Genomic DNA, 19864 nt, shown 5'->3' on the forward strand with positions numbered 1-19864 from the left:
GAACTCACTATGTAGACCAGGCTGGCCTTGAACTCACAGAGATCCCCTTGCCTCTGCCTCCCAAGTGCTGGGACTACAGGCATGCGCCACCACACCCGCCTTGGAACTGGTCTTTTTGAGACAGGGTCTCCCAGTAGCCCCAGCTGGCCTGGAACTCGCTGTATAGACCAGGCTCGCCTTGAACTCACAGAGATTTGCTTGCCTCTGCCTCCCAAGTACAGGGAGTACAGGGAGTCCTCTGAGAGAGCCGCAAGCACTCTTAACCACAGTGCCGTCTCTCTAGCCCACTTTTTTTTTTAGATGATTTCACTTTGTGTGCAGCCCAGGGTGGCCTCAAACTCACCATCCTTCTGTTTCAGCTTTCTAAATGCCTCAATTACAGTCCTGACCACCAGGAGATGTGCTGGGATTATAAAGCTTCACCGCCACGCCTAACTTTTTACATGGGTTCAGGGGGTCGAGCTCCAGTCCTCATGCCTGATCAGCAAGCTCTTGTCCAACTGAGCCGGCTCCCCACTCCCACCCCTCCTCTGATGACTCAGAGCATGCTGGCTATTGCAGAATGGAGACTTGAGCTTCCTGTGCTGTGCTGGTCTATGGAATTCCTTGGGGTCTGTTGGACCGACTCTGTAAAGGGGAGCCTAAGCAGTGCCTTCCATTGACATTGTCTCTATCTCTTCTAGGGAGATGACGGTCTATCTGCAGTTACCTTTGATTCTGACTTTGAGACATTAAGCGTAAGTAGGGCTGCAGTTCCTTTGCAGGTGTCCTTTAGATGTGTGTGTAAATCAGCCTCCACAGATGCCTGGGTCTGAAAGTTCCAATCTGTTAGGTGGGTTTAAATAGCTGAGATTATCATTTCAGAACTTTTAAAGGAGTTAATCACAGGGCTAGAGAGATGGTTCAGTGGTTAAGAGCACTAGCTGCTCTTGAAGAAGACCCAGGTTCAGTTCCCAGTGCCCACATGGCAGCTAACATCAATCTGTAACTACAGTTCCAGGGGAATCTGGCGCCCTCTTCTGACCTCTTTTGGCATTGCACAACACAGGTGCACTTACACACATATAGGTAATACACTCATACACATAAAATAAAAGTAATAAAATATTTTTAGACAGGTGTGGCAGCACATGCCTTTAATCCCAGCAGAGGCAGAGGCAGGTGGATCTCTGTGAGTTCAAGGCCAGCCTGGTCTACATAGTGAGTTCTAGGCTAGCTGGGGCTACAGGGAGGTCCTGTCTCAAAAAGACCAATGTCTCAAAAAGACATATATATGTAATTTATTTTATTTATTATTTTTATTTTATGTGTATGAGTGTATTGCCTGCATGTATGTGAGTGCACCTGTGTCATGCAATGCTGCGGAGGTCAGAAGAAGGTGTCGGATTCCCTGGAACTGGAGTTAAGGACCGTTCGTAGCCACCATGTGGGTGCTGGGAACTGAACCCAGGTCCTCTGCAAGAGCAGTCAGTGCTCTTAACCAGTGAGCCATCTCTCTAGCCCCAATTTTTTTTTTTTAAGAAAAAAGAAGTCAGATGTGGTGGCACATACCTTTACTTCTAGCGCTTGGGAGGGAGAGGCAGGCTGATCTCTGTGAATTTGAGGCCAGGCTGGTCTATATAGCAAGTTCTAGGCTAGCTGGGGTATAGGGAAACCTTGTCTCAATAGTAATAATAATAAAAGAAAAAATAAATTAATACGACCGGTGTTCTTAAAGCGTACATGACCGGTTGGTAGCCTGCATGTGGTCTCTTTGGTCTAAACTTCAGTTTCCATCCTGACACATGGGAGTGGATAAGTTCAAGGTAAGGCAGGCAGAGTTGCCCCTCAGGGCTGGCTACTAGACCTGGAGTGTTGGGAGCTGGTTGGGAGGACTGATGGACACAAAGGTGGTGATGCTGGGATACATTGTTGAGTGCTTCCCCTCAGCTCCTCTTTGGGGATTCTAGGCAGGTGCTTGAACCACTGACCCATGCCCCCAGACCCTTGTTGGGGGATTAGTTGGCCTCTTTGGTTCTTCATAAGCCACGCTGAGTAGCAAAAGAAAGCATGTTTGCTTGGTGGAGACACGAAGTTGTTCTTGGTGTGGACGTAGTTCTAGCAACACATATGCTCTTACATGAATCTAGACCCAGTTCAGGGCAGCTTCATGGGCCCATTGTCCCCATGGAGTGACACAACCTAGGGTCCCCCTTCTCCATCCTGGGGACATGAGCCCATGGGAGAGCAGCCACTCAACCAGACCCCAAGTAGGGTCCATCCTCCCTAGGGACCTAGGGGGCAGTGTTTCCAGCAGAGCAGGAGCAAGGGTGGCCCGCCGTGTGCTGCTGCCTTCACACCCACTGAGAAGAGGCAGGTAGATGGATACTGGGAAGGCCTTAGCCAGGACAAACCTCTTCCATACTGGGCACTGCGTGGGTGTGTCATGGCATGGAGACCATTTTCCACTCCGGGTCCTCTGCCTTGCTGGGCTTCTCTTCCTTAGTGGGCATCTACCATTTTGGGCTTTAAAAAAAAAAAAATTATATCACCTGTATGCTTGCGCCTGTGTCATAGTCTGAACCTCAGAGGTCAGAAGGTGTCAGATCCCCTGGAACTGGAGTTATGGATGGTTGTTAGCTGTCATATGGTACTAGGAACCAAACCCAGGTCCTCTGCAAGAGCAGCCGGTGCTCTTAACTGCTGAGCCATCACTCCGATTCTGTGCGGTTGGCTTATTTACAAAGGTTTCATCTCGCCACATCTGCTGAGTGGACACAGGTGTGCACCGGCATCCAGAGTGGTTGCGAGGACAGTGTGGTGAGAGTGACCTTCCTCCTGGCTCCCAGCCCAGCTCTGTGTCTCCCATACATAGAAACTGCCTTCAGCCTCTGCCCAGGGATCCACCCTGCCCAGGCTCGGCTCTCAGTAGGGCCCATCCCTCTCTTCGCCCACTCTGAGCATGGTGGGGTTTTCTAACAAGGAAGTGGAGTAGTAGCGCAGGAAGCCCAGCGTGCTTTTCAATGCTTTTTTCTCTTCCTTACAGAAAACAAAAAGAAAAAATTTCCAAAAACCTCCTTCCACATCACCAAGTAAGTATAACCAGGCCCTATTCCCTCAACCCCACCCTGAGTGTTGCAAGAACCACTCCCCCCAGGTCCTGGAGAAAGTGAAGGGTGCTGCTTTACTGGTGCAGATGGGGTAGAGGGACTCACTGGCATCAAGACACCCTCTGTTTGTTTGAGGACCTCTGTCTCTGCCTGTCTGCCAGGCTGCTGAGCTGTCCAAGGGCACCATGCAGGTCACTGTCCCATTGAGGGCACCATGCAGTGCACTGTGGAGTTTGCCCCCCCCCCTTTTTTTTTGGTCTTTTTGAGACAGAGTCTCCTTGTAGCCCCAGCTGGCCTTGAACTCACTGTGTAGACCAGGCTGGCCTTGAATTCAGAGAGATCCTCCTGCCTCTGCCTCCCGAATACTGTGGTTAAAGACGTGCACCACCACACTCGGCTCAAGTTTGCCCTTTATTTAAAAAAAACTTTTTTATCCGGGCATGGTGGTGCACACCTTTAATCCTAGCACTTGGGAGGCAGGGGCAGGCGGATCTTTGTGAGTTCGAGGCCAGCCTGGTCTACATAGTGAGTTCCAGGACAGCTGGGGCTACAGGGGGACCTTGTCTCAAAAAAAAAAAAAAAAAAAAAACCAAAAAACAAAAAACTTTTTTAGACAGGGTTTCACTGTGTAGCTTTTGTTCACCTGGAACTCTCTATGTAGACCAGGCTGGCCTTGATCTCACAGAGACCCACCTGCTTCTGCCTCCCAAGGGCTGGGATTAGAGGCATGAGCAAGTTTGCTTTTTCTTTCTCTTGCTTTCTCAAAGCCAGAATGAGGTGAAGTAAAAGGATGTGGGTGTGAAAATATTCGTGTGTGCACATGGAGCCCAGGGGTCAGCCTTGGCTGTCATTCCTCAGCACAGTCCACCTTGTTTCAAGAGACAAGTTTTCTCATTAGTCTGGAATTCACCAATTAGGTTAGACTGACTGGCCAGTAAACACTGGAATCCACCTGTCTTTGCCTCCCCAGCACTGGGATTATAGGCCTGCACCACCATGCCCAGCTTTTTAAAAAAATTTATTTATCTATTATCTATAATACCATATATATATATCACAGCAATGAAGAACAGTTTTTGAGACAGAGTCTCCCTGTAGCCCCAACTTGCCTGGAACTATGTAGACCAGGCTAGCCTTGATCTCACAGAAATGTGCCTGCCTCTGCCTCCTAAGTGCTGGAATTAAGGGCCTGTCCCACCATGCCTGGCTCTAAAGGAAACATAAGCCTATCTGAAGGAAATTGGATAGGTATTATTATAGTACTGCTAGAATGATTTCAGAAATTTTCATATTCCAAATTTCTTATTCTTTGTTAAAAATATGTAAGTGCACTGTGTCATGCAGTGCCCCCAGAGGTCAGAAGAGAGCATCAGATCCCTTGGAACTGGAGTTACAGATGGTGGTTAGCCACCATGTGGGTGCTGGGAATTGAAACTGTAACCTCTGCAAGAACAGCCAGTGCTCTTAACTACTGAGCCGTCTCTCCAGCCCCTTCTCATTATTTATAGTAAAAATTAAAAGAGAAATGTAATAAAATAATTGTAAAACTGGGTATGCTGACATGCATCTGTAGTTCAAACTGGTAGTGATAGTCAGCTAGGTTGAATATATAGCTCAGTGGTAGAGCACCTGCCTAGACTACCCCAGTGAGGAGCTGGGGCATAGTTCAGGGGTAGAGCACCTGCCTAGAATATAGAAGCTTCCAGTTCCATCCGCAGCATACACACACAAAAGTGTTTCAAGAAGCGTAGACAAAGAGGCTCTCTTGAGCCCAGGATTTTAAGACCAGCCTGGGACTAGCAAGACCCCATCTCAGAGTAAGTAAATGGATAAGTAGAATAATTGTACTGTTTTGGGGTTTTTTTTTTTGTCTTTTTGAGACAGAGTCTCCCTGTAGCCCCAGCTGTTCTGGAACTCACTATGTAGACCAGGCTGGCCTCTAACTCACAGAGATCTGCCTGCCTCTGCCTCCCGAGTGCTGGGATTAAAGGCGTGTGCCACCATGCCTGGCTATAATTGTACTTCTTAGTGTGTATCAGAATGTCTAGACATCTCAGCGTAAGTAAATGGATAAGTAGAATAATTGTACTTTTTAGTGTATATCAGAATGTGTTTGTCTAGATCAGCACACCCTTTGAATATTGCATCTTACCGTTTTTGTTTCTAGAGCAGACATGTTGAAGCAGAGTGACAGTTTTAAAACCATGCGTTGGCTTTCTAGGGTCACCTTACTACTCGAAGCCGAGGAAAGTGACATCCTGGCGATCTCTGAGGACAGCAGGGGGCATGCCTCTGAGTAGCAGAATGTCTTTGACCCCACAGAAGCTGTGGCTGGGAGCTTCCAAACAGGGTACGTGGCACTCCACAGAAGCCCCTCTCGCTTGAGAGCAGTTTTAGAAATTGTGGGAAGTGACTGGAGATGGACTGTTGAATGTGAACAGTTTCAGTGGCCTTGTCTTTGATCTGTCATGGGTCTGTGTGGTTTGCTCAGTTCCACCTGAGGACACCAGTTATGTCAGTGCTGCCCTGTGGCAAGGTGTGTTGGAACCAGCTGCTACCAGCTTCCAGGAGCCAATTGTTAACCTTTCTGTGAGCTGGTGTCATGCTGGTGACTTGAAATGGGACTATTTACACCATTGGAATGGGCATGTGTGTCAGATTAGGGCTTCCTGGACTGATCTCTGAAAGCCACTTGTTAGATATTTCCCAGCACACCCTGGGTGACATAGCTTTCTTCAGCCCCTGGAGGTAAAAGGGAGGCAGAGCTTCCCCCTGTTGTCTGCTTGTACCTATCCTATTAAAACCATGCACATTCAAACCAGGAAGTGTGACCCAACCCCTGCACTCCACACTCACCCCGGAGCACGCATGGACCCACTCCCTCAGTTGCACTCCTGACTACCTGACAGAAGCAGCCCTGAGAGTGAAGAAGGCAGACCTCAGGCGCTCTGCCAGCCATGGTGAGCATGCTCTGGGGGACGAGGCCTGCAAATCAGAAAGGAAAGCCTCTAGTAATTGAGGGGTGAGATTTTGGGCTTTGTGCATGAGCTCTGTCAGAACATTCTAGAATCTTTCCTTGTACCATGTGGGTCCCTGGGCTTGAGCTTAGCAGCAAGTGCCTTTACACACTAAGTATCTGCCTGGCCTCTTTGCCGATTCTGTGTTCCTCTATAGGGCCTGTTGGTCTCTCTGGTGGGCCTTAGCAGGGAACTGTTCTCTGAATGTCAACAGCCTGCTCACTGGCCCTTGGAGCTGATTTTACTGGTTAGAGGTTATAGTTTAGGCTTAAGTGTTTTGGATTTATTTGTTTGCTTGCTTTTCATTTTATATGTTTGTTTGCCTGAATGTATATATGTACACCTGTGTATGCAGTGCCTGCAGTGGCCAGAAGAGGGCATCAAATCCATGGAACTGGAGTTAAAACTGTCTTAGCCACCTTGTTGGTGCTGGGATCTAAACCCAGGTCCTCTGTAAGAGAAGCAAGTGCTTTTAACTGCTGGACCTGAGTTCAGATCCCAGCACCCATGTAAAAAGTCCCTTGTAATCCCAGTAATCCTAGCGCTATGGGGGCAGACACAGGAAGATTACAGGGGCTTGTCAGCCTAGCTTTAGGTTCAGAGAGACCCTGTCTCAAGGGATTAAGGCAGAGAGTGATAGAGCAAGACACTCAAAGTCCTCTGGCTTGTGCATGAGCACAGGCTCTCTCTCTCTCTCTCTCTCTCTCACACACACACACACACACACATACACATGCATGCACACATACACAGATATACCACACATCACACATACATACATACCACATACACACCCCCCACCCATATACCGCACACCACACACATACATACATACACACCACACACATACCATGCATATACCACACAAACACAACACTACAGACACACACCACAACACACACAACACACATATCACACATACACCTTCTATACACATACATACCATATACATATAAACCATGCACCCAAATATACACCATGCATACACAGCACACAACTCACATACATGCACAGCATATCATATATACACACAGCATACATTGCATGCACACATACACCACATATACTACACACACTTCACATGCACACATACACCACACACACCACATACAACACACACCCCACACATACCACACACACACACACACACACACACACACACAGAGCACACCCCAAACACACATACTGAAAACACAATGTGTACACACACAGCACATACACACACATACCACACATAGCACAGACACATAGCACACACGCCACATATACACACACAACATACCTACATGCACACATTATACCACACACACATACCACACATACCGCACATATGTACACACACACACACACACACACACACCACACTACACACAGGCACACACAAACCACACACCACTCTCACGCATGCCTACCCTCAGTAAAGCCAGGCAGGCCAGTGTCCACTCAGTTCATCACTCAGCATTCTGGAGGCTGCGGCAGGAGCATCTTGTGTTCTAGGCCAGTTGGGCTACAGAGAAGGACTCTCTTAGAAAACAGATAAGCTAACAAATAATTATAATTTTATTTACTTCTGGTTTACATTTGGCATAGCCGGGAGTCCTTTCTTCTTCCACAGCATGTGCTAAGAATGTGTGTTCCTCCAGGTCACGTGTCTGGCACATCCGTCTACAGGGAGAAGGAGGATATGTATGACGAGATCATCGAGTTGAAGAAGGTGGGCTCTGCTTTCTTCCCACCAGTGACAGTCCTCTGTAACTAAGAGGCTGTGTCCGTCACACTGGGGCCTGGGCCCTGGCACCAGGCTCTGAGCAGTAGCCACCCTGGCTGGGGGAGGCCTGTCCACCTTCTGCAGAGGAGACATGGGGCTGCCAGGTATGGAGGTGCACCGAGCCATCCCAGCCCTGAGGAGGTAGAGCAGGAGAGTAAGGTGTTCAAGGCCAGCCAGGCAGCGTAGCACATTGCAGGATACTTGAGACCCTGCCTCAAATATACGAACACAGGTCCTCTGAAAGTGCGCACTGAGCAACCTGTAGCCTCAGAACTAGTGTTTCTAGGGAGCATGGACTTTCGCCACACACTGTGACAGGTGGGAGCAAAATGGGACTTCAGCACCTTCTAAAAGAGCCCAGATTCACAGTGCCAGTCTGCAGCACTTTCCACAGCTGGTTGCCATGGCATGGTAAGGGAGAGGTCAAGTGCATGGGTCTCTCCTGCACCCACTGAGTGCCAGGAGTACCCCTGGCACCCTTGCTATCTGGTCTCTTCACTACACATGCCATCCAAGGCTTTAAAAACCTCCTTCAAAGCCAGGTGTGGCTGTAATCCCACCAATTGGGAGTCTGAGGCAGGAGGGTTGCTGTGAGTTCTAGGTCGGTCTATGCTGTAGAGTGAAACTGAACAAAAAAACAAAAAAACTTCCCCAGACCTTGTATGAGTGTAGCTCTCCTTTTTACAATTTTTTTTGCATTGATTTATTTTGTATGTGCTCGCATGCATGTGCATGTGGAGGTTAGAGAACTTTGGGAGAGTCAGTTCTCTCCTTCTACCAGGTCTGTCCTGGGAATTGAACTCAGGTCCTCAGGCTTGGTGGTAAGCCCCTTTACCCACTGAACCATCTTGCCAGCCCCATCCTCTTCCTCTTCTCCAGTCCTTACACATGCAGAAATGTGACGTGGATTTGATGAGAACAAAGCTTCGGCGCTTAGAGGAGGAGAACAACAGGAAGGACCGGCAGATAGAACAACTTCTGGATCCAGGTCGAGTAAGTTCCAGGGCCCGTGGAGGATACAGTGGGGTGGAGAGGAGGAGAGAGACCATGGTCTTCATGCCTTCATCTGCTCACTTGCAGGGCCCGGATTTCGTGCGGACCCTGGCAGAGAAAAAGCCTGATGCTGGTTGGGTGAGTAGAGTCTCCAGTGCCAAAGGGAGCCTTCCACCCAGATCATAGTAGGACTGTGGGCAGGGGAATGGGCGCAGAGCTTTCTAGAACTGTTGTCCATAAAGCCATAGGGGTCATAAGATGGTGCTCTGAAATATGTCAGGGGCCAGCAGGTTTATCAGAAGCTAAGGAAAGGTACAGGGAAAAAAGTCACAGTGAGGGGCTAGAGAGATGACTCAGCAGTTAAGAGCACCAGCTGCTCTTGCAGAGGACCTGGGTTTGGTTCCCAGCACCCACATGGCTAACACCTGTCTGTAACTCCAGTTCCAGGGGATTCAACACCCTCTTATGACCTCCACAAGGTGTTGTATGACACGGGTGTGCTTACATATAAGCAGGCAAAACACTCATATATGTAAAATATGAATAAATAAATTTTTTTTTTAAGCCACAGTGAGGGTTCGGGCCTAGCATGCCTGAGACCCTGGGTGCAGTCCACAGTACCAGAAAAAATAAAAATCACAAGTTTAATAAAAAAAAAAAAAAAAAAAAAAAAAAAAGAAGGTACTTGGAAGGTAGAGACAGGGGAATCAGGAGTTCAAGATCAGCCTCAGCTACATTGAGAGTTGGAGGCCAGCCTGGGATACATGAGACCCTGTCACAAAATATCAAAAACCAAACCAACCAGAAGTCTCAGTGTGCAACTTTCCCATCATAGGCAACCTGTACCTTGTGCTTAACCAGCATTTCTGCTTTAAACATTTTACTTATTTTTATTTTATGTGTACGAGTGTATTGCCTGCATGTATGTGAGTGCACCCGTGTCGTGCAATGCCGTGGATGTCAGAAGACGGCTTCGGATTCCCCTGGAACTGGAGTTAAAGACGGTTTAGTAGCCGCCATGTGGGTGCTGGGAATCAAACCCGGGTCCTCTGCAAGAGCAGTCAGTGCTCTTAACCGCTGAGCCATCTCTCCAGCCCCAGCATTTCTCCTTTAAAACAGAGCAGTAGATGGAAGCCCCTAATTAAAATAGCCAGAAACACCTGCATAGGCTGTGCGACTGTAAGCGCTTGCAGCATGGCCACAGTGTGTCATTTCCCCTCCTCGGGGTGCCGGGGCTGAGAGTGGTGGTTTGGAACTGAGCCCTGCAGCAAAGACCCATACTAAAAGGGAAACAAGGGGTATGACATGACATATCAGGGGAGGACACGTCAGAGAAAAACGCAACATTGTTCTCTGTCCACAATATGTAAAATATCTCTACCAATTGCTAAAGGGTTTCCAGATGTAAGATCTGAAAAACAGGCAAGATGGCTCAATGGGTAAAGGCACCTGCTGCCCAACCTGAGGTCCTAAGTCTGAGGACCTGGAACCCACAAGATGAAAGGAGGAAACAGACTCCTGCAAGTTGTCCTCTGACCTCCACAAGTACACATGGCACTCACCCTCCCCACACAAAATTAATAAATGTAATAAAATTTTTAGATCCGAGAAATAGTAGATATATACTAAATATCATATAGAAACATTTAACACGATTAAAGAAGTCAATACTTGGGGCTGGAGAGATGGCTCAGTGGTTAAGAACACTGGTCGTTCTTGCAGAAGACCTGGGTTTGAATCCCAGCACCCACATGGCAGCTAACAACTGTCCGTAACTCCAGTCCCAGGGTCTCTGACAGCTTCTTCTGTCCTCTTCCGGCTTTGCATGACACGGGTACACTTACCTACATGCAAGCAACACATGCATATACATAAAATAAAAATAGACAGGTGTGGTGGTGCACGCCTGTCGTCCTAGCACTTGGGAGGCAGGTGGATCTCTGTGAGTTCAAATCCAGCCTAGTCTACATAGTGAGTTCCAGGACAGCTCGGGCTACAGGGAGACCCTGTCTCAAAAAGACCAAAAAAATAAATATGTCGCCAGGTGTGGTGGCGCATGCCTTTAATCCCAGCACTCGGGAGGCAGAGGCAGGCGGATCTCTGTGAGTTCAAGGCCAGCCTGGTCTACATAGTGAGTTCCAGAATAGCTGGGGCTACAGGGAGACCCTGTCTCAAAAAGACAAAAAAAAAAGAATTGTCTAGTGAAATTTTTGAAACTAAGTAAACAGCTTTTTTCCTTAAAATAAAATTAAATTAAAATTAATAAAATATTTAAAAAACAAACAAACACCTAAACACTTAGGAATGGTTCACTATGTGTCACAGAAATACTTTATTATTTTATTTCATTTTATTTTATTTTATTTTTTGAGATAGGGTCTTACTATGTAGCCCCAGCTGGCCTGGAACTCACTATATAGACCAGGCTGGCCTCAGTCTCAGAGAGATCTACCTGCCTCTGCCTTCTGAGTGCTGGGATTAAAGGTGTGCACCACCACACCCAGACTTTATTTGATCTTTTGCAAAAAAGCATTTCAGTTCGTGTGTGTGTGTGTGTGTGTGTGTGTGTGTGTCTGTGTGTCTGTGTGTCTGTGTGTGTGTCTGTGTGTGTGTGTGTGTGTGTGTTGGGGGGAGGGTGGTCTGCCTGTGTGCACAGGTGCATGTGCATGTGTACCCATGCACACAAAGGCTAGAGGTTGATGTCAAGTATCTTTTATTATTTCTCCATGTTATTTTATATATTTTTATGTGTATGAGTGTTTGGCCTGCATATATATGTGTACAAGGTGCATACAGTGCCCACAGAGGACAGAAGAGAGCACTAGATACCCTGGACCCCGAGTTACAGACTTTAGCTGCCTTGTGGGTACTGGGAACTGACCCTGGGTCCTCTGCAGGAATAGCCAGTGCTCTTAACTGCTGAGCCATCTCTCCAGCCTCATTGTTAGTTTATTTTAAAAGCTATTTCTCCAGGAGTGGTGGCACACACCTTTAATCCCAGCCCTTGGTAGGAAGAGGCAGGCAGATCTCTGAGTTCCAGGTCAGTCTGGTCTATATTGCAAGTTCCAGGCTAGCCAGGACTACATAGTGAGATCCTGTCTCAAAAAAAATTATTTAAAAAGTCAGCCAAACATGGTGGTGATTATGAGTTCAAAGTCATCCTTGGCTACATGCTGAGCTTGAGGTCAGCCTGAGCTACATGAGACCTTGTCTCAAAAAGAAAAAAGTGTGTGTGTGTAACACTAACTAGATCTCCATAGAGAAAAACCCTGCCTTCTTACTGTTCCAGTGTCAAGTACCTGTGTGTGCACATGCACTTTTATATGTTTGTGGTTGATTCAGAGTAGCAATTCTAAGCATGTCCTGATGGCCCAGGTCTGTAGGAAGGAAGCTGAGGCAGGAAGATCAGAAATTGAAGACCAGCCTTGGCTACATACCGCATTTTAAGCCTGTCTGGGCTACCTAGGAAGACCCTGATCAAATATATATACATTTAAGAAATGTAAGATGTTACCTACCCGTGGAGACATTGACAGAGAAGGAAGGTATGAGCAGCCTCTGTTCCCCTCCTGACACTTGACTGAGTTGTCCCTGGGGCAGGGCAGCATCTAGGTTCTGGTGACTTTGTTATGAAGCAACAGACTGCACATCCTGCCTTTCCCTCAGGTGTGCGGTATGCTCCTGAGGTCAGCTGCCACTGGGCTCTGATGGTTGGGCGTTGCCCTCCTGCCCAGCATCTTGTTCCCCTGATCACTTAGCACTTCAGAAAGTGAGTGAGATGGGGGGGCCCTTAGTCATCACTGGGACCCAGAAAAAAAGACAGTCGGCTAAAGAAGGGTGGGGACGTGTGGAAGTGTCTGCTAGGGAAGAAGCATGGAGTCTGCAGGGCCATCCAGGAAGGATGCCTGACCAGCCTGGGACCCGGAAGGCTTAGGCTGCCGGAACTGTGCTGAGGTGTTGGCCCCCTGTTGGCAGGTTGTCACGGGGCTCAGGCAGAGGATCTTCAGACTGGAGCAGCAGTGCAAGGAAAAGGACAGCACCATCAGGTATGAGCCAAGTGGGCCTGCTGCTGGCAGGGTCCCCAGAGTCTGCTGGGCAGTGTGCTGGGCCAGCTGGGACCCACCTCTCCTCCATCTACCATTTCCATGCTGACCTGTTCTACCTTCTCCCCTCCCCCCACCTCTTTCCATATTTCTGTTCCCACCTTAAATGAGCTACCTCCCCCTGCAACTCTGTGTGTGTGTGTGTGTGTGTGTGTGTGTTGCTGTGACCCCAGGAACTTTCACATGCTAGGCAGGTACTCTACCACTGAGCAACACACTCCCAACCCCTCACTGGGGGATTCTAGGCAGCTGTTCTATCACTGAGCTCCACCCCTCAGCTGTTTTCACTTTGTTTATTTTGAGATAGGGTCTCACTATGTAGTCCTGGCTGGCTTGGAATTTGCTATGTAGTCTAGACTGGCCTTGAATTCACAGAGATCTGCCTGCCTCTGCCTCCTGGTGTGCTGGCATTAAAGGCATTTGCCACCATACCTGGCCACTTCTAATTTTGAGACGGGATCTCATTAAATTGACCAGACTGGCCTTGAACTTACAGTTCTGCCTCAGCCTCTTGAAGAACTGATATGTCAGACCTGCACTATTAGGCCCAGATTTCTCTCTTTAGTTTGCATTCCCTCCAAATTTCACTAGGAAACAGTATTTTCCTTGTGCTTTTTCTTGTGTTGAAGAGATGCTTTCCCTTTTAGCTGCAACTAACCTCTGGTGTCCAGTCTGAATTTTCTAGGTTATTCCCAGACAGCTACTGTCTCTGTGTATGGCTTCCATGTTTCTATCCCACTTCCTTTCTGGTCTTAGCATGAAGGAATAATCTTTCTTGGATGTGGTTATATTGATTTAAGGAGAACTCAAGCAGCCATCTGCACCTGTGTCCTGGTTCTTACCATCGTGGTTTCCACCCCTTGTTTGTTTCTTGTTGACGCTGGCCAGTGTAACCTGTCTGGTTGAGTTTGGATTTCTTGTTTTGTGCTCTGAGCTCTGCTTCCTCTTCTGTGCCTTGTCCCTAAAGACTGACATACTAAGAGTGAGGTGACGGTGCAGTGGAGGAACAGATTTTCTTTTTTTTTTGAGACAGGGTTTTGCTATGTAGTCCAGGCTGGACTTAAATTCATGATCCTCCTACTTCAGCTTACTGAGCACTGGGATGACAGGCATGTGTCACCATACGCAGCTCTATGACTCTTCTTTATAAAGCTGGCTGTTCACCCCACCTGCCCTGAAGGTAGTCTGAGGTCTTTGGGTACAGGTGATCCAAGTGTCTGTTTGAGGGCAGCATCTTTCAGTAGTCTGTGTGCTCATGGGGAGCTCCTGGTCCTACCCAGAAGGATCCTTTCTGATATGAGGATCCTCCTGGAAGTCTGAAAAAGAGTCATGTCTTCAAGCCAACACCAGCTAGGACTTGTTCTCTTCTGAAGCAGGCCCCCCGACCTCTGGCAACCACTCCTCCTCTGCCTGTCTGCTGGGTGCTGGCCTTGCCATGCTAACTCTCAACTTGGGTTTCCAGCAAACTACAGACGGACATGAAGACCACAAACCTGGAGGAGATGCGAATCACCATGGAGACATACTACAAGGAGGTGTGTGCTTCCCCCAAGGACGTAGATGGAAGGGAGGCCGGGTGCTGCCAGTGATGCTCTATCAGACCTATGGCTACACGTGCACTCCTGTTCAACAGGTGTGCAGGTAGGTCGCCACAGCATAGCCACAGCCTAGTTATGGCTCAGTGGCATGAGGCTCAGATGGGGAAGCCACCTTCGGATGAGGGGAGAGCTATCTTCATGCTCTGTCTCACTTGGTCCTCACAGATCCATCGTCTCCAGACCCTCCTGGCAAGTTCTGAAGCCACAGGAAAGAAGTACGTGTGTCTGGCCTTGTCTTGTGTGGGTCTCCGCACTATTGATGCCACTCTGAAAGGCAGGCACTTCCTTCCTGCCAGTGTCTCACCTGCCCTTCACTTGGCAGCTGGGTGGTCCCATGTGTGTTATATACATGTGTACAGGTTTGTGTATGTGTACACATGTACACATTTGGAGGCCAGAAGTCAGTGTCACGTGTTCTATTGATCATTCTCCACCTTATTTTCTGAGCAGGGTCTCTCACTGAACCTGGAACTTACTGATTCAACCAGGCTGACTGGCCAGTGAGCTCCTGGTAGCCTAGGTCCGCTCCCCAGTGCTGGGATTACAGGTGTGCACCACTGTGTCTGGATTTTGAACATGTTTTCAGGGTTGAGCTATCTCCCCTGAATGGTCACACAAACATGCTTCCATTAGCTCTGTTTACAGACTCGTTCTTACTTTTATTTGTTGAGACAGGATCTTACTGTACAGCCCTGACTGGCCTGAAACTCACTGTGTAGACCAGGCTGGCCTCAATCTCACAGAGATCTGCCTGCCTCTGCCTCCCAAGTGCAAAGACTAAATGCATGTGCCACCATGCCAGACCTTTTTTGTATTTAACACTGGGTCTCACTATTAAACCAGGCTGGCCTTGTTCTCATAGAGATCCACCTGCCTCTGCCTCCTGAGTGCCTGGATTAAAGCTGTGTGCCACCATGGCCGGCTTCTTTTTTGGCTTTTTCCAGTGAGTTATATATGCCCTGTGGCAGCTTCTAGCTTAGAACTGGAAAGTGCTGGTTTTTCAAAGCAGCATTATTGGTTTGAAACAAGTTTGCTTTGACACTTCAGTTTTCCCAAGTAAGCTGACTAGGAGAGATAAGGTTTTCTTACTGTGCAGAGTTCCCCTATCCTCTCCCCAAATGATATGATGCCAGTCTGCCAGCAAATTATAGGACTGATGTCTTGGAGCTAGAAAGATGGGTCAGCAGTTACAAGTTCATACAGTTCTTGCAGAGAACCAAGGTTTGGTTCCCAGCACCCACATCAGGAAGCACACAACTGCCTGCAACTCCAGCTCCAGGGGGATCTGATGCCTCTGGCCTCCATGGACATCAGCACACATGCACATACCACAGGCCTCCATGCAAACTGCCAGCCTTTGGGGAGTATCTACACTGCCAGGTGTGGCTATCCCTTTTTCCCTTTACTCCTAGTGACTCCAGACAGGAGCTGGAAAACAGTCTCTTAAAGGGCCAGTTAGAACATAGCTCTGTGGTAAAGCACTTGCCTATCTAAAAAAGAAAAGAAAAAGGAAAAAGCCCAGGTGTGGCCGGATGCGCGCCTGTAACCCCAGTGCTAGGGGGTTGGGGTGAGGGGGACGGACATAGGGGATTGCTGGGACTAACTGACCACCCACCTAGTCCAGGCTCAGTGAGAGACCCTGTCTCAAGGGAATAAGGTGGAGAGTGACAGAGCAGGACTGTGACATCCTCCTCTGGCTCTAGCTCCTGCATCTGTACACACATGTACATATACCACACACAAAGAGATACACACACGCCCTCCAGACCCTATACACAAATACCACACTCATACCACACAGACCTCACATTCAATCCCCCCCACTACACACACTCAATGCAGAGACCCCCACATACCACACACACACATACACCACATGCACTCTCATGCTTCATACAAATACACCACACAGCTCAGACACACAGACCCCACACACATTCATTCACGTTCACATACCCACACATTGTCACCATACATACCCAGAGACACACAGAGACATACACGTGTGCACATACATCATGGCATGCACACAGAGAGACATACATGTGTATGTATACCTCATAGCACACACATGTACACACAGTACACACATATGCAACACTCACACATGCACACAGACACACACAGTCCAGATGTTATTTGCAGTGAACGAATGCTCTGACATTTCCAGGGATACTGGATGTAGACTTAGGTTCCTGTGGCCTCTGGTCACATTTTCATCAAGAACAGACTGAGCTTGGTTTTCTGTGTTTCTCTTTAAAGACACCTCGCACGCAGTGTTGATTCGTTAACATTGAACCTGAGGCCAACAGCCCTCTCCCACAGGCCTGAGAGCCAGCTTCATCTCATAGGGTCCTCTTCAAGGTGCACCACAGCATTGGGAACACTAGAGGGCTCTCAGCACACTGCTACTTTTAGTGTCTTATGCATGAATGTGTATGTGTTTGTGTGTGTTTGTATTTGTGGTTCTAACAGTCAAACCTCACACATGCTAGGCAAGCATCCTGCCACCTGAGCTACGTCCCCAGCCCCTTCAGGGCCAGCACCTGCACAAAGCACAAGAAAAGTCAAATAGAACTGGGTCTGGTAACAGAGCCCTGTCAAACCAGCACTCAGGTGGAAGCAGGGAGATTGTGACTTCCAGGCCAGCCTGGGCTATGTATCAAGACCCTGTCTCAGAAAAATTAAATGAATGGGCTTGGGCTGTAGTTCAGCTGGTAGAATGCTTATCTAGCATACAGGAAGCCCCAGGTTCCAACCCCAGCATCACATAAACTGGGTGTGGTGCTGCACATCTGTAATCCCAGCACTCAGGTAGAGTCAGAGGGATCAGGAATTTAGGTCATTCTTGGCTCCATAGTGAGTTCAAGGCCAGCCTGGGGTATATGAGACCCTATCTCAAAAAAACTCTATTATGAGGATTTTCATTCTGCTAATCTGGTTCAGAATTAGTGTTTCCCATTCAGCTGTTAATATTTATGTGTATGAGCCTCTCGTGGCTCAGAGCCCATCAGAAGCAGGCCTTGTCCCTTTGTTCGAGACACTGAATCAGTCAGCCCATGCTCTTGTTCCCAGACCCACAATGGAGAAGAAGCTGGGTATGAAGAGGCAGAAGATGAGCAGTACTCTGCTGAACTTGACCCAGAGCATGCAGGAGCTGACAGAGGAGAACCAGAGCCTCGAGGACCTGGACCGCATGCTGAGCAACTCCCCTGGTGGCTCCAAGATAAAGGGTATTGGCCCACAGGCGACTCCCAGAGGAGACAAGAGGGGAAGGGTCAAGTCTCCTTCTGTGGCCAAAGATGGGGGGGCACAGGAACTCGTGGCCCAGGACATTCATTCAGCCATGAAGTCCCTAGGTCCTAGGCCTCATAGCAGGCATGTTCCCATTAGCCTGTGCAAAAGGGGAAACTGGAGCAGGTGCTGCACACTTGTTGAGAGAGAGAGAGAGAGCGAGAGAGTGTGCGCAGGTGGCCTGGCCTGCAGGGCTGCAGATGTGCTGAGATCTAGTTCTGGACCCTCTTGATCAGAGAACCTGTGAGAAGCACATACTGGTAGAGCCTGGGAGAGAGTCAAGCTCTAGGGCTTCTGTTTTGGTTTACAGTACTGGGGATAGAGTCCCAGGCCTCACATGGGCCAGGCAAGTACTCCACCACTGAGCCTCGCTCCCAACCCCCCACCCCAGGGCTTTCTGTCCGAGCAACTGAGAGGACAGACTCAACATTTCAGGGAGGGGGCAGGAGCAGATCTGGGGAGGAAGGACAGGTGAGGCCTGAGGCAGGTGCTGGAGAACTGGATGTGCTGGCCCTTAGTGAATAGACAGGGCCAAGTGAGGGCACCCTGCAAGGTGGGCAGCAGAGAGGAACAAGGCCAAGTCCTAAGCCCAGTGGCATTTGGAAGGTTGGGAGATGAGGGCCGGCCGGCCAACCAGTGAGGAGTGGCTGGGGTGGGAGTGTGAAAACTAGGCCTAGGCCTTGGAGAGCCTGAAATGGTGGGAGGAGGAGGCAGCAGACATGCTGGGTGTGTCCAGGGTAGAGAGTAAGAATGGAGTTTGGGGGTTAGAGTGAAAATCATCAGATCCAGGGATGTAGCTCAGGTGGTGGAGCACTCTTCTAGCATGCATGAAGCCCTGGCTTCCATCCCTAGCACCATATAAACCAGGCATGGTAGTGCATGCCTGTAATCCTAGCACTCAGGAGGTAGAGGCAGGAAGATCAGAAGTCATCGTCAGCTAGATAGCAAGTTTGAGGCCAGCCTGGGCTACATGAGATCCTGTCTCCTTATAGACAAGGGGGTATGTAAGAAACCCTCAGGTGGCAAGTATCTGACTGACAGGAGTCTTGTCAGCCTGTGCTGCCAGCCTGTGCAAGGGGAGGCTGTGAGGCTATGTCTGAGTTCGTTGGTCTGGCTAAAGGGCCGATTAGGACTGTCTTGTAAACCTGTTGCCCTCCTTAGGTTACGTGGACTGGAGCAAACCCCGGCTGCTGAGACGTATCGCAGAGTTGGAAAAGGTGAGTGCGCACCTAATATCCCCTGCCACCCTGCGCCGGTCCAGGGAGCAGCTGCTGTCTGGTTTTGTGGGAGATGGTGTTGCGGAGTGAGATAAGTCACCAAACACATAAATGGGGGTGCTCAGCAGGCTTTAACAAGTATGGACAGGAAAGAGAGAACTCCCTGTGGGTCTGGACAAGACTTGGGATTGTGTCATTCATTTCAAAGGGCCAGGTTGCAGTCCCCCACACAGGACACATTGCTGGGCTTTTTGTAGCCACAAGTGGATGTATTTGACCATGGACTGCCTACAGTCTAGCCTGGTGCATTCACATGTCTGCCAATCAATCCCAAACTCTATCTCCTGCATAATACTTGAATTTTTAACAGATCCTTTCATGCACACTCCTGACCAGCAAACCCAGGAGGCTAGCATTTCCTCACCTCCTACCCACGCTCCAGCCCTACAGAGTTATTTGATCTTGGGGAACCTGTCTGTCCTGTTAGAATCATAAGCTAGAGTGCCAAGGATATAGCTTGGTGGTACAGGGTTTGCCTAGACAATCAATGGAGAGCAGCTCAGTAGTAGAGCTACTGCCCAGAATCCACCAATGAGGGGCTGGCAGTGTGGCTGGGCAGTAGTGTTTGTCTAGAATTCCTCAGCTAGGACTGAGGCTGTGGCTAAGCAGTAGAGCACTTGCTTAGAATTCCCCAGTTAGAGACTGAGGATGTGGCTCAATGGTAGAACATCTGCCTAAAATCCTCCAGTGAGGAGCTGAGGGTATGGCCTAGTGGTACAGAGCTT

The 19864-nt window shown here is 48.8% G+C and overlaps 1 protein-coding gene across 10 annotated transcripts in view; it reads left to right on the forward strand.

Moving 5' to 3' along the window:
* The window catches only part of Iqce (IQ motif containing E), a 43831-nt gene that overhangs the window by 1652 nt on the left and 22315 nt on the right, over positions 1–19864 (forward strand). For 7 of the 10 annotated variants that reach the window (XR_003846827.1, XR_003846826.1, XR_003846828.1 and 4 more), the window contains exons 2-13: positions 684–737; positions 3026–3071; positions 5311–5439; positions 5912–6049; positions 7750–7820; positions 8754–8867; positions 8955–9005; positions 12843–12913; positions 14433–14505; positions 14734–14783; positions 17644–17801; positions 19024–19079. Coding sequence is in view for 7 of the 10 variants with exons in the window: in XM_017802790.2 (XP_017658279.1) it covers positions 5376–5439; positions 5912–6049; positions 7750–7820; positions 8754–8867; positions 8955–9005; positions 12843–12913; positions 14433–14505; positions 14734–14783; positions 17644–17801; positions 19024–19079 (846 nt within the window). In the remaining 3 variants the exon portion in view is untranslated. The other 3 variants (XM_008851392.3, XM_029555154.1, XM_008851394.3) reach the window with 3 other exon arrangements.

This window comes from Nannospalax galili, unplaced genomic scaffold (assembly GCF_000622305.1).
Source record: "Nannospalax galili isolate Female #2095 unplaced genomic scaffold, S.galili_v1.0 scaffold664, whole genome shotgun sequence".
NCBI classification, from domain to species: domain Eukaryota; kingdom Metazoa; phylum Chordata; class Mammalia; order Rodentia; family Spalacidae; genus Nannospalax; species Nannospalax galili.